General features: G+C 40.8%; 1 protein-coding gene across 4 annotated transcripts in view; it reads left to right on the top strand.

Moving 5' to 3' along the window:
* Positions 1–2,114: 2,114 nt before the first annotated feature.
* tjp3 (tight junction protein 3) overlaps positions 2,115–15,205 on the top strand; it is a 31,263-nt gene continuing 18,172 nt past the window's right edge. The window contains exons 1-7 of one of the 4 annotated variants that reach the window (XM_037698196.1): positions 2,115–2,208; positions 11,114–11,170; positions 11,633–11,754; positions 11,886–11,988; positions 12,086–12,374; positions 12,471–12,574; positions 12,682–12,871. In XM_037698196.1, coding sequence (XP_037554124.1) covers positions 11,123–11,170; positions 11,633–11,754; positions 11,886–11,988; positions 12,086–12,374; positions 12,471–12,574; positions 12,682–12,871 — 856 coding nt within the window. In that variant the 5' untranslated portion in view covers positions 2,115–2,208; positions 11,114–11,122. Of the gene's footprint in view, positions 2,209–6,433; positions 6,491–7,681; positions 7,887–10,951; positions 11,032–11,113; positions 11,171–11,632; positions 11,755–11,885; positions 11,989–12,085; positions 12,375–12,470; positions 12,575–12,681; positions 12,872–15,205 lie in introns of those variants that run through there. The other 3 variants (XM_037698193.1, XM_037698194.1, XM_037698195.1) reach the window with 3 other exon arrangements.

A 15,205-nucleotide genomic window follows, 5' to 3' on the forward strand; every position in this document is an offset into this window, starting at 1 on the left:
GGAAGTCTGTCCCAGCAGTTCTTCCTCCGATTTTATCCTCAAATGGTGTCCCCATTGAGTTTGTTGATTCTTATAAATATTTGGGTATCTTGGTCGACTCACATCTCTCTTTTAAGCTCCATGTGGAAAACTTGATAAAGAAACTGAAAGTTAAACTGGGTTTCTTTTTCAGAAACAGATCCTGTCTAACCCTGAATGCTAGAAAACGCCTTGTATCTGTGACTTTCCTTCCCTCAATTGATTATGGTGACATTATTTACATGAACGCTCCTACAAGAACCCTGCAGATGTTGGATGCTGTCTATCATGGTGCACTAAGATTCATAACTGGCTGTGATTATCGTACCCACCACTGCACCCTGTATTCACTGGTTAACTGGACATCATTAACTTCACGCAGACGCTCTCACTGGTACATTTTCATCTTTAAATCACTTCTTGGTCTGCTGCCTTCATACATCTCCTCCTACATGTCTCTGTGTGAGTGCAGCTACAGCGTGCGTTCTCAGGACATTATTACCTGCAGTGTTCCCTCAATGAGGACTGAACTTGGCAAAAGGGTCTTCTCCTATTCCGCTCCTGTTTCCTGGAACATCTTACAAAAAGATTTGAAGCTCTCGACCTTGACCTCTCTAAGTGTCTTTAAGAATCTGTTGGACTCCTGGCAGGGTCCAATGCAGACATGTTCCTGTTGTTAGTTTTCTACATTTGTCTTGGAATCTAGCTGTTTTTTTGTTTTGTTACCTTTTCCTTTTAGCCATCCTATTTGTTAAAAAAAAACAAAAAACTGTAGTATGCTTTTTCAATAACTGTTTAATGTTGTTGCTGTTGTCCATTGTTGTCATCTTTTTTTGTTGAAATCAGGTCTCTCTTGTAAATGAGTCCTCGAGGCTCAATGGGATTTACCTGTCTAAATAAAGGTTGAATGATTGATAACAGGGGCAGCACGGTGGCGCAATTGGTAGAGCTGCTGCCTCTCAGCGAGCAGGTCCCTGGTTCAAACCCCGGTCCAGGGGCCTTTCTGGGTGGAGTTTGCATGTTCTCTCCGTGCATGCGTGGGTTTTCTCCGGGTACTCCGGTTTCCTCCCACTGATTGGTAACTCTAAATTGTCCCTAGGTGTGAGTGAGAGAGTGAATGGTTGTTTGTCTCGTTTGTCTCTATGTGTCCCTGTGATGGACTTGCGACCCGTCCAGGGTGTACCCCGCCCCTCGCACAGTGATTGCTGGACATGGGCACCAGCGACCCCCGTGACCCAAAATGGAATAAGCGGGTAAAGAAAATGGATGGATGGATGGATGATTGATAACAAAGAATGATGACAACAATGGACAACAGCGACAACAATAGACAGTTATAAAAAGGCATACAGATTTTTTATTTTTTTTACAAATAAGATGGCTAAAAAAGTAACAATAAACAGCTAGATTCTAAGGCGAATGTAGAAAACTAAAAACAGGAACATGTCTGCATTGGTCCCTGCCAGAAGTCCAACAGATTCTTAAAGCCACTTAGAGAGGTCAAGGTCGAGAGCTTCAGATCTTTTTGTAAGATATTCCAGGAAACAGGAGCGGAGTAGGAGAAGGCCCCTTTGCCTAGTTCAGTCCTCACTGAGGGAACACTGCAGGTAATAATGTCCTGAGAGCGCACGCCGTAGCTGCACTCACGCAGAGACATGTAGGAGGAGATGTATGAAGGCAGAAAACCAAGAAGTGATTTAAAGATGAAAATGTACTAGTGAGAGAGTCTGCGTGAAGTTAATGATGTCCAGTTAACCAGTGAATACAGGGTGCAGTGGTGGGTACGATAATCACAGCCAGTTATGAATCTGTGTACTGTACAGGTGCTGGTCATAAAATTAGAATATCATGAAAAAGTTGATTTATTTCAGTAATTCCATTCAAAAAGTGAAACTTGTATATTATATTCATTCATTACAGACTGATATATTTCAAATGTTTATTTCTTTTAATGGTGATAATTATAACCGACAACTAATGTCACTGGTTTACGCCTGTGCACTTTGCTTTGGACTTCACGGTACTGACGTCATCACGTCATGCGTCACGAAACTGGCCTTGCGCTTAGTCCCCGCCTTCTCCTCCTCCTCACCCGAGTTCAAGATTTCAGAGAATCCTTTACAAGAAAAGAAAGAGTCAAAAAGGAGTAAGGCGGCAGAAAACTTGGGTTGAACACTTTATTTTGAAACGGTGAGTACAAAGACGTGTCAGAGCATTAAAACTACAGGTGGGTGTTAGCTTAATTTATGTCAGGTTTACTTACCTGAAGCTTACTTTTGCTCCACGTCGCTGGTTTCATGTTCGTGAAGGGAGACGTGAAACTTAAAGGGCACAAATGTTACCTTGTTTTTTTATTTTTGTTCCTTCTGTCAGTGTTTTCTACCTTAGCCTCGCGTGCACTAAAAAAATATTGGTTGTACTTATTTTGCTTTCCCAGATTTATTTGAGAAACTCCAAGCTCAGACGTGAGCAGTGGATGCTTCTTTACCTGTAAATTATTAAGTATATTACAGTGGTATAATCTACTCTGGTTGTTGTAAGTGACAGCTGTAAGCCCAACTTTATTATTTCCTCCTCACCTTACTGGTTCTGCCACACTTACAGGTTTCTACCTGCCTGCTGCAAAGTTGCACAATAGTTTCGGCCACATTCCCAAAGTGGTGCGTCTTCTCCTTCATCTGTCCCCAATCACTTTGGATCTGAGCTTTGATTTGAAACATGAACCTAAAGTTATTCTGACTGAGATCTTTGCTGCTCTGTGAAGGTCCCTGATGATAAATGATGTCTGATTAAATAAGCAGCTCAAACACCAAACTTGGATATTTGTGCAAAACTAACTCTGTCAGATAACTTTTACTAATTTAATGACTATAGAGAAGATGGGAATGTATTTTCCTTTTTTTTTTTTTTAAGTATTTCAATCATTTTTTGTTGTTATTGGTTTGTTTGTTTCCAGTATTTAGCGTTGCTGTTGTAATACCTGACAAATCTAACATCTTCATCACATGAATGTCATGCAAAAGCCAGTACTAACAGAAATATGTAGACGGCTTGAATGGTCACATGTATTTTAGGCTATTTTTTTATTTGTTCAATAATCTGCATTGATCACACCCGAGTGTACAGAGTCATTATTTATACACTTGACAGTATTCACTGACAGGAGTGTCCTTCACAGCAAAGAAAATACCGTTTTTTATTCTTCACAGCAACTTCAGTAGGCAACTGACTAAAAAAAAGATAACATTGTTTATTTTTTAGTATAACTTTTTCCACATATTTAGGTTTTTTGCTGTTTTTGTGATCATTTTCCCCAAAAAAATCTATATTTTTTAATACATATTCATTGTTTATTTTGGGCCTCCAAGTGTAACAGTTTATTATACACATTAGAAACAATCGGCTCTTCCAGTATCAACAAATCGACATTAGTTTTTGAGAACCCCTAATGTGTCGACCACTAGAAACTAATTTTCATCACTAACGCTGACCACATGTGGACAGTAATGGGTGTTTTAGGTCTTTTGAAATAGGACTGCAATAATTATCTTACCTGTTGGAGGTAACTTTTTGAATAGCCTCACTTTGGAGAAATTGTTTAATTTTGGTCAGACTGATGAGCTGAAGACTACGTCCAAGTGGGCAAGGACTAAAAAGGATTGCTGCTGTCATCTGAAAACAACTCTAATCTTAAATAACACACAGTAGATATGCAAGTGAATTTTAATAAACCTCAACGTTGTCATCGGTTTTGCATTAAATTACTATACAAACAGAACTAGTACTATATTCTTTGCCGAAGGTGCCCCAGGCTGCTCTAGAAGTGTCACAGCAACTTGATCATCTTGACTTGTATCATCTTGTAAATGTATCTTTTAATCATAAACTTATCTATTTGTTCTTGCAAATAACAGAACTCTACAAATAACATGTAATGCAAAACTGATAAGCTGTAATATTATATAAAAATATAAACTTATAAACTGTAAAGGTTTGTAAATTATTGTTTGCATGAACCACTCAGAAATCTTTGAAATTGGAGTTAAGACCACATCAGTCCACTTTGATCCTGCCATAGTCAAAACCAGCCATTAGTTCATCAACCAGGTCAACAACCTTCTCTCTGAGAGCCAGCAGCTCTACCAACTGTGCCACTGCACTGTCTTTTCCACAAAATGTTTTTTTTTTAATATTGTTTCATTTGTTACAGATAAAAATGTCTGTCTTGACAGTATAGCAGCACTGTTCCCCTAGATCAGTTCCCTTGGCCGGGCGCTCGTTGTATTTTAAACTGGGTGGGGTGGGGGTGAGGACGGGACAGAGTCATGTCTGTGTTGCCTGCCTGCTAGCTTAGCGCTACGTTGCTGCCATCTTTTTAATCAATGGGGGAGGGGGGGGGGGGCGGAATCATGTCTGTGTTGCCCACCCACTAGCTTAGTGCTACGTTGCTACCGGTAATGGTCAATGTGGGGTGGGGGTGGTGGTGGTATATGATAGTGTAGGGGCAGGGCAGCCGACTTGGGACCCCAAGGTCCCAGGTTCAATTTCCGGTCATTGCACATCTCATGGTGTCTCTGAGCAGGACGCCTTATCCCCAGTTGCTCCCTGGGTGCTTTCAATAGCTGCTCACTGCTCCACCTGGTGGTGGATGGGTTAAAAGCAGAGAGCCAATTTCGTCATTGTATGGGAACATACAATGATGACAACACATTATTATTATTATTATCAGTAGCATTTTTGCTAGCACATTTGTATTGTGTCCCTGTCCTGCACAGTATCAATACTGACAGTTGTGTGTGTGTGTGTGTGTGTGTGGGGGGGGTGGGGACGCTCTGTTCTGTGGACGGGGTGGAGCGCCCCGCTTGTATAATGGTACGGGAAACACTGAGCAACATTTCTTCTACAATTTAATGAGAGGATATTCAGTCCAAAAACCAATATATTAAAAACTTAAATTATTTTTTTAAGAAAGCAATATAGTGGAAGTTACTGTCGCACAATGAAATGACTGTAATTTAACCTGTTGCATGTTTCTATCACACACACGCCTTAGTGTTTATTAATCTGTTTTTATAGTCATTTGAGGGTTTACGGTGTGTGTTTTTTAATCCAACTTAAAGTGTGTGTAAAGCCGTTCAGTTAGCTGAAGAGTGGGTGTTTACACTCCAGAGAGTGGGGAGCTCCAAAGCCCTGCCAGGTATGGTAGGTACAGCTGCTCTGTGTAAACCTCTGGAGTGTTTGTGTTTCAAATGTTCATATTTACCCAGGGAAGCTTAACGATACCTTATTACCACCAACCACAGCCTGTCACGCATCAGTACCTTCAGTCACTACGTGCTGCTTTGTTGAGGGATTACAAAAACAAGTTGTCCTCTGTGTTTCAATGTACGCTCTCGGCTCCTGTGAGTGTTAAGACAAGGTGCTTTCTAGTTCAGAGTAGTTTGCATGAAAGGCGTCCAGCAGGAGTGGCTTTATGGTTTAAAGTGGAAGAAACAACAGAGAGGACATGACTTTACTGAAAGGTTGCCGCACTCGTTGCCTGAGTTTTCTTGAGTTCATTTGTTGCTGTGAGTTTTCATTCTTTGAATGGATTACTAATTCATCTGTGGTGACACGGGCACTTTGAGGTCACTCTGGATCCTGATTCTGTTATGGCACTAATACTAAATCTCAAACGGACACGTGTTGTTGTTCAGATACTGTTTACTGAATTGTCTCTGGAAAAGAGGACCTCTTTTCTGCACCTTCGTGTCCTCCTCTTTAATGGGTCAGGTTGGGGTCATGGTGACTCTCGAGGAGGCGATCATCAGGAAGGACTGTGGCACTCCTGTTCTCTGGGGCGTTGCCTACAGAACAGAGATAACAGCGATGCTCCCTGTTGCCGCAGTGCCATTTCCTGATACCTAGACACAACAGAGCCACTGTAGGAACCCAGGAAACCTAACCCCGGGCCGGAGGATCTATATTGTAGCAAACACCCCGTCAATTATTAACACACCAGCGATCTCATTCCTCGGATGTAACCATGGCAGCCAGCAGACTGAAACTCCTGGGACGTGCCTCTGCCCTGTGGGAAAGTTGACCAAGAAGACGCACACATACCTCTTGACACTGAGAGCAGATGGACTTATCTGACTTTTTGTTCCTTTCACGAAGGGAGTACCCGAGGATACGAAGAGTGATGAGGTCCCTAGATGTAATAGATAAGAGTTGGTCATTTTTCTTCCATTTCTAGATTTGAGTTTATCTGGTTTTGCTGTGGCGTCTTCCCGTGGCGTGTTTGGATCTGTGTCCGTCGTCAGGCATCTCACTGGCTTCACATTTTTGGTTCTTACACTAATTTGGTCAGCAAGTGTTTTCAAAAGGAGACGACTTCTGTGCTGTTATCATGAATCTGAGGCAACGAATTAAACTGCTGAAACACTTTGGCTCTGAGCCCCCGGAGCCAAAGCCCCCACTGCTGGTGGTCCCTGTAAGTTAATGGATTCAGCTATTTGTTTGATTAACATACAGGCATATTTATTTATCAGTAACTACACAGAATTATTTGTTTGAACTTGTTTAGAGTGGTTTTCATATTAATAAATTTATTTTCAAGTTGAGTGTTACAAAGTAGTCCATTATATGCACTGTTTATATACGGAGAGCATTCATTTATATTCACATATTATGTGTAATTAAATTTATGTAAGCCTCACACAATTATTTGCCCATTCTAAATGCAAATATTATTGCTGGGCTTTTTCTAATTTCAAGTAGTACTTGAACTTAAATAATGTGCAAAAGAGCCAGCATTGTGATCAGATATTTGCTATAATTTGATCCCCTAACTATTTATTTATTTATTTATTTATTTATAGCATAAAGTTTCAGGCTGAGAAATTATATTATGTACAATCTGACAGCAAAATACAATTATTCTGTGTTTTTCTGATAATGTGGGACCAGTATGAGTGTATTACCATGTCACAGGAATAAGAGCTTATTTTTAAAGGAATCTAAAATCTATTTGAATCTTTTATAGTATAGATTAAACTAATAATAGCTTAGCTCTAGCTTCTATGTTTTGCCTAACTTTGCATGTTTAAGGGGTTGCTCAGCTCTACTTTTACATTTATTTTAAAACCAAAACGCGCCTACAGCTTTGTTGCGTTAGGGTTTATCGCCATTTCTAAAAAAAAAAATAAAAAATAAACTTTTAAGTGAACTTACTTAAAAAAGCAATGTTCTTAAAGGAGCTAAATGGAAATAAATTCATTAACTCAAGTTATATTAAACGTTGAATTTGGTGATCAGCAATTAAAATGTGAGGAATAATTTCCATAGTGAAATAAAGCAGATTTTTTTTTTTTTTTATTATTATTATTATTTCTTTCCTATTGCAGCCAACTTTAGTTCCCTTTTCTTCTGATCAGACCCATCGCTTGTTCTCAGATGTTTTCTTGAGCTGATCTTCCAATAACTAATCTTGGTCATTGTTCAGATGAATGACCTCTGAGCTGGCACATTTAAGGTTGTTTCGCTGTTTTGATTTCTGTCTGCCGGCTGGTTTAAAGCAGTGCAGCTCCACCTTAAATCCACTATCATCAAAGATCACCAAGAGAGGGCAAAGTCTCTGGGGGGAGGAGCACTCCCCCAGGTGAGGTCTCCTAGAAATGCTTCTCTTGTTGCTGAGAAACACCAGAGCCGGTCATATTGGGAGGGGGAAATATAATAACGCGAGGGACAGTAATGAGTGGATCTGGACTCAGCTGGTTGTGGTAGCAGGTGGAGGATGAGGCTGTTTGTTGAGTGATTGGAGCAGCAGGTGTTTCTGTTCAGCTTTGAACCACCACAGGAGAATGGAAGTGAGGTTTAAAGACCAAATGGTGAGTGGAGCAGGAGAAATGGAAGCATTACTTTGTTTTGTAGCTCGATACGATGTCAGAATGAATTTTAAATGTTGAGATTAAGAGTAAACGAGAGATGTAAAAATATGAGCAGTCAGCCAAATATTCTCAAGAGCTGGCAGAACCAGAAAGTTGAGAACAGACTGCGGGCTTTTATCACTCACTATCTACTGTGATAGCTTTGCAAATATTCTACCTGCCCTGTTCTGAAATGTTTCCTAACAGACGTATGAATCAAAAGTTACAACGCTCTGCTTATTTCTCCAGATTAACATACTTTGGGGTAATTCCCTACATTCCTGTTTAAAAATACATCACATAAGAACATATCTGTTTGCAAATGGACTTACTGTCAGTAGAGTGTAGAATAATAAACCTACAGCTAAAAGTTTAGCTTTCTTCATTTTTTGTTTTTTACAAATGTGATCTTGTTTTGTGCTGCATTGGATTTGTCCTTTTTCTTAAACTTTCCTCTCTGTCGATTTATATACTTGTTTACTGTTTGCCCTGCAGGTTGTCCTGATTTTATTATCCAGGCTACACTTGTTTATTTCATACACATGTTCAGTCTGCACATGTTTGAGAAGTGATTATCGTTAGCTTGGTTCGGGAGGGTCGCCTGCAGCTTTAACTGCTGTGAAACTGCAATTAAACAACTTCATGCTGCAGATTAAAATGCTAGCTACCTGCTTTTAAGTGTTTTTCTTTTCCCATCAAGTTTATCATTAACTTAGTCTAACAAGCAGCCACCTGTTCAAAGTCAAACATTCATTCATTCAACCTTTATTTATACAGGTTAGTCTCATTGAGTCACGAGGACTCATTTACAAGAGAGACCTGTTTAAAAAAAACTGATGAGGTACACAATTTATTAATTTATTAACCTTTTATTTAACCAGGCAAATCCCATTGAGATCACAGATCTCTTTTGCAAGGGAGGCCTGGACCTGAAGGCAGACTAGCATGCCTGTTTTTGGTCTGTGGGAGGAAACCGGGGTAACTGGAGAAAACCCATGCAAGCACGAGAATGACATGCAAACTCCACCCAGAAAGACCCCAGGTCCAACCGGGGATTGAACCCAGGACCATCTTACTGTGAGGCAACAATGCTAATCACTGAGCCGCCGTACTGCCAACAATACATAAACAGTAATACATAAATAGTCAAAAAACATCCATCCATTATCTTTACCCGCTTATTCCATTTTGGGTCACGGGGGTCGCCAGTGCCCATGTCCAGCAATCACTGTGCGAGGTGCGGGGTACACCCTGGACAGGTCGCAAGTCCATCACAGGGCAACATAGAGACAAACGAGACAAACAAACATTCACTCTCTCACTCACACCTAGGGACAATTTAGAGTTACCAATCAGCCTAACATGCATGTTTTTGGTCTGTGGGAGGAAACCGAAGTACCCGGAGAAAACCCACGCATGCACGGAGAGAACATGCAAACTCCACCCAGAAAGACCCCTGGGTTTGAACCAAGGACCTGCTCGCTGAGAGGCAGCAGCTCTACCAGTTGCGCCACCGTGCTGCCTGTCAAAAAAACATATAAAATGTAAAGTAAATAAAAGTAGCGATATCAAACAAAATAAAAACAAGCTATGGTACATTATGAATTGGGGTAAAAACAGGAACATGTCTGTGTTGTGTATATATAGATATACAGTGGTGTCGTCTGTAAACAAACAAACAAATGCAGAATAAGAGCGCTTAACTTCGTTGTCCTTTTTAATCATTAGTGATTTTTAAACATTATCATTTGGGGTGTTCATGTGCAGGACGTCCACACTGATAGTTGTACATTTGTTCATGTAGAGCAGGGGTGTCAAACCCACTTACAAAAAGAGGCCAAAATTAAAACCTTTTTCAAACTAAGGGCCGGTTTCAGAATCTACATTAACTCAAGTTAGAAACCAAACATCTTTTCTTGATTGCAGGTTCCTCAACAAGAGCTTGATTGGTCTCATTTGACGTTCTCTGTTGCACTTTTGACATCATAATGAAAGATTACTGAAAAACTTCAAGTGAAAAAAGTATTTTACATTTAAACATCATCTTGGGGCCAGATGAGATGTCAACGAGGGCCACATTTGGCCCCCGGGCCTTGAGTTTGACACATGTGATGTAAAACTGAATAAGAAATGTGAATGTGTAGCTCTTGTTTGTCCTACAGTCTCTGCAAAGCGTTTGAAGAAACTTCAGGCTGTTTTTTGAAACTCGATGACACCAGATGTGTATCTGACTGGAGTAGCTGCCTTACTTGTAACACAAGTCTCTTCCTCAGTTTATGTAGTTGTAAATTTAGTCCACGTCCATGTTTCCTGTTTCCTGTTGGTTTTTATCAAGAGCAGTTTGTGGAAAAAGGCAAATTGTGAGAGGCATGCTGTCATTTTAGTCAAGTGTAGTTCTTTTCCCCATTAGAAAGAATTTGAGAGACATGCTTTTAAAAAAACGGAACATTGGTTTATCAGTAGTAGAGTGAGGAGACATATTTTTACATGTCATAAGTCGAAGGAAATTAAAAACTTAAGATTCTTTAGTGATTTCACTAAGACGTGACGTCAAATTCCTGTTGAAGGATAAAACTTAAAAAAGGCTGAGAGTCTGAGCGTCAACAAAGTCCCTCGGGTGGATTCAGTTGGCAGTAACAGTTTATGTAATCATTCAAATATTTGGTTAATCACATCAATAATATTCAAACATTTTGCCTAATAAATATTAATTTTTAAGCTGATTATTTCTGAGCTTTTATGTTGAGCTTAAAAAGACAACTTAAGATCTCATTAAGCCTTTTTAATTATTTATTTTTACTGTTTTCTAATATTTTACAAAAAAATCAAATAAAATAAGTTATTTAAAAATGATCTATTTAGTCAGATAAGGTTTATTTTCAGCTCTGTGTTATTATTTTCTGTAAAACAGAGCTGGATGTTGTTTATCGTCCACACCTCACAGGTATAAGAGGGAGTGTGCACCTGCTAGCCCCGCCCCCTCTCCATACCGGTCAGGCAGGATTGGGGCAGGTGTGAGCATGCTCAGACCAGGTTAAGCTGAACAAACACTCTCTCTGTTCAGGATCAACCATCCTCCGTGTACGAATCAGCATTACACGGCAGGGTTAGTAAACCTTCCGTGCTGCAGAGCAGATCGATTGGATCACAAACAGAGTCGTTTATTTTGCCGTCTTTGTGTTTTACAGAAACCAGGTATGGAGGAGTTAACAATATGGGAGCAGCATACAATAACACTAAACAAAGTAAGTGGTGGTTTATAACAACCGAAGCATGAATGTGTGAGCCCTCATGTTCAAGACTCAGAATCTTTTTTTTTTTAAGAGAAATAAGAATAACACCCACAGTAAATGTTTGTATTTTATTTATTTATTATCATAGGTGAGTACTATTTGATTTGTGGTTATCAAAGGAGGGAGCAGGTGGCTCAGGGGCTGTTTCTGTGTGGCTTCTGAGGGTATTATGAGGGACTTTCAGGGGCTGAGGTGGACCATTGTTCAGCTGTCTTGGTTTCACGACAGGAATTCAGAGCGACACACCCTGCTGCGTCCAACAGCTCTGACTGGTACTACGCTATCCTGCCGCTGGAATGTGCTCTGCCTCCTTCTATCTCTGCTGCATCTTCCACTTGTTCTCTGCTTGCTCTCTATCCTGCATTCCTTTTCTCTTTCCTGTCAGTCATTTTCTTCTGATGTCACTTCTTACAGGACCCCAGACTTGGCTTTGGGTTTGCCTTGTCTGGAGGTAAAGACAAGCCTCAACTAGATGGGGATACAGCTGTGATGGTGTCAGATGTTCTGCCAAATGGACCGGCCATGGGTCGACTTTTGTAAGTTCACTGCTCATACATTTAGCTTTTGATTGTTTTTTTCTGCATACACAAATACATTTACAGTGTCTGACGTTTGTTTATTAGGCTGCACAACTAAAGTCGTGTGTGTGTTTTCTGATGCTTTGCAGCAACAAAGACCAAATTGTCATGGTCAATGGAGTTAATATGGAGAACGCTCATTCAAACTACACTATTCAGATCCTCAAGACCTGTGGCAAGATAGCAAACATAGTGAGTATGAGCAGAAAACCAACGGTAGCCATAATAAAATACACTTATCATCATACTAGTCAACATTTTTTTCCTGTACAAACTTTTCTCTTTGCAGACAGTAAAACGACCCAGGAAGATTCAGATCCCGGCCACCTCCAGACCAACTCGGGCAGCCTCCCACTCCAACCTGCTGGATCAGGAGCCTCCCAGGCGAACAAGACGCTTCTCCGACGGCAGCGACCAACGCGATGCAACCCGCTACAATGCCCAAAGCTCCTCGCCTGACCGGAACGGGTACGGAAACTCGCTGTCAATGTTGTCGTCAGGGTACAAGCGGCTGCCGCAGAACTCCACTCCAGACAGACCCGTTAAAACCACTCTGGTTAAAAAGAAAGTCACAGATGGTAAGATCTCCATCAGTAATTTAATTCTGACTGAGTAAAGGTCAGATATTAAAGCTGTTCTGACATATTGTGCTCATATTGTCTTTTTCCCCCCAGAGTATGGACTGAAGCTGGGCAGTCAGATCTTCATAAAGCACATGTCAGAAACTGGCCTTGCTGCACGGGAAGGGACGCTGCAGGAGGGAGACCTCATCCTAAAGGTGAACAGCCGCTTTTAATCACTAAACTCATCCTGTTAGAGAAACAAAGAAGCTTCCGGTAACTGATAAAAATAAATAAACCTAAACGTTGCGTTGTTTGTGAGTAGATCAACGGTATGACAACAGAGAATCTATCCCTTCTGGAGACAAAGCACCTGGTGGAGAAGAGCAGGGGCAAACTGACCATGACTGTCCTCAGAGATGACCGCAAGTTCCTGGTCAGCATTCCTGAGGTGGAGGACAGCGCCCCGAACAGTGAAAACGACCAGCGCAGAGACAGCAGTTCAGAGCTGGAGGGTAAGGGCACCAGACATAGGAGGGACAGGTAGGAAATTAAAGCCTAAAGATGGAGGGCTGAGAGGAGCGTTGCTGTGCTGAATCACTTTACTTATGGAGCTTAAAGCTAAAATTACCAGAACTAAAAACTAACAGTACCGTAATTTCCGGACTATAGAGCGCATCTGAATATAAGCCATACCCACTAACTTTAAAAAGAAAAAATATAATTGTACATAAATAGGCCACACTTGTCTATAAGCCGCAGGCGTCCGCGTTGTAACATGAAATATTTACACTGAAAGATTTTTTTAAACTTGTAATTAAATACGTACCGGTAACATACATAAATACATACAGTGAATGTTTTTTTTCTGAACAATGCCTGTAACACATCTGGTTAAAAAAAAAATACCAGTACAGTAGCCTACCAGGAAAAGTTATTGAACGCTATCTACTTCTTCCTTCTGTGCACTAAAACCATTAGTCGTCTTCTTCAGTGTCTGAATTGAACGGCCTCAGAGTTACTTCGTCACACGTCCTCAGTCTCCTTCATTGTCTCTCTGTCACTTTCGTCTCGAGGCAAATTCGCCCTTGAGCTTGTGCTGTCCTCTTCATCATACAGCAGTCTTTCGAAACCCGTTGGTGATAGAGGATTTTTTTTTTTTTTACACTGCTCCACGTTGTTGGGATCCACTGGCAGACTTGAGCAAAAGTTGCTCTTCGCATTCGACCAGTTTTGGTAAAAGATTTCTCGCTGCCAGTCATCCAAACCTCCCACTGAGCTCGGAGTGCCACTTTAAATGCACGATTCACACTTATGTCAAGTGGCTGCAAATACTTTGTTCATTTATTTATACAGGTGATCTCACTGAGTCACGAGCACTCATTTTCAAGAGATCTGTTTTGGGCAGCTATGTAAGCATTCGGGTGTGACGAGGCTAAATGTTTTGGTGGCATGAAGCTCATTAGCCTGTAAAAATCCATAAATTAGCCGCATCATGGAATTGACTGCAGCGTTCTCAGAGTGTGAAAAAAGTAGTGACTTATAGTCCTGAAATTACGGTAGCAAAAGACTGGCTCAAATCTAAACATAGCAGGCTAGCTTTAAGAAGTTTGCTAGTAGCTACAAGTGGCAAATAACTAGATAAAATTAAAGGCTTGTTAGAGGCTAAAGGTGTCAAACAACTAGTTAAAAATATAAAAAGGTTAGTTGGTAGCTACAAGTAGCAAGCAGTGTGAAAGTTATAAAAACTACAAGTCACGACACTCTCCTGAACGTTTTTATATATGAATATAGTGACTCGGAATATGGAGAAATGGTTCCATTGTAAAAATCATGCAGAAAGACTGGAAACTTGGGTGTGGTTCACAATTTCTAACATTTTCACAAGCTAACAAAACATACTGTTCTTGGTGAGCCCCTGACACCCCCACTCCAAAAGCGTACAGAAAAATGTTTAATTTCATGAAACCAACTTATAGTAAAACTAAGACATAAATCCCATGAGCTTACATGGATGTACTAAGGTAAAATATTGTCATTCCATATTTGTAAACCTCTCAAAATGGTTTAAAATGTCCAGATACAGACAGATATAACTACAAACACCTGAAACACCCGACCACTGTCACAGAAAGGACTTGGTGAGTTTGCAGGAAGAAAAAAGTAAACGTTAAACAAAGACACACATCTTCACTAGAATCTGTCTCTCTCTTCCCCCACCTCTCTCCCTCTCTCACCCCTCTTTCATTCTTTCATCTTTCAACCATTTTGATTGTTGTGTGCTGCTGATCTCATGCTGCTGATTATTTCATGCTGCTACATTCATTTATTCATACTCCTCCACCCACAAAGACTTCTGTTCGCGCTGCTGTTGTTCGGTGTATTGATTGGCACTATTGGTGTTTAGTGTATTTCTTAGATCTTTGAGCGTACAGTTTGGTGTTCATTTAGTTTATATCTTACATCTGTTTCTTTTTACACTTTATATTTTTGTTATTGTTGGATGTAACTGGGAGCCTGTGCACACAGTTTTGTTCCACCTCATGTACCACGTGATGCAAATGACAATAAAGAACCTTGACCTCTTCTCCACCTCTCTCTCTCTCCCCACCCCTCTCTCTCTGTCTCTCTGTCTCTGTCTCTCCTCTCCCGCCCACCTCTCTGTCACTCACCCCTCACTCTCCCCACCCCTCTCTCTCTTCTCTTTCTCCCGACTACCTCTCACTCACTCTCCCCCTCTTTCTTACTCCCCCCTCTTCCCCCTCTCTCACTCCCTCTCTCTCACTTTCCCCCATCTTTCTCTTCCTGCTCTCTCTCCCTCTCTTTACTTCCTCATCTCCCCCCCCCCC

The sequence above is a fragment of the Nematolebias whitei genome, chromosome 3 (assembly GCF_014905685.2).
Source record: "Nematolebias whitei isolate Nwh7 chromosome 3, NemWhi1, whole genome shotgun sequence".
Classification (NCBI taxonomy): domain Eukaryota; kingdom Metazoa; phylum Chordata; class Actinopteri; order Cyprinodontiformes; family Rivulidae; genus Nematolebias; species Nematolebias whitei.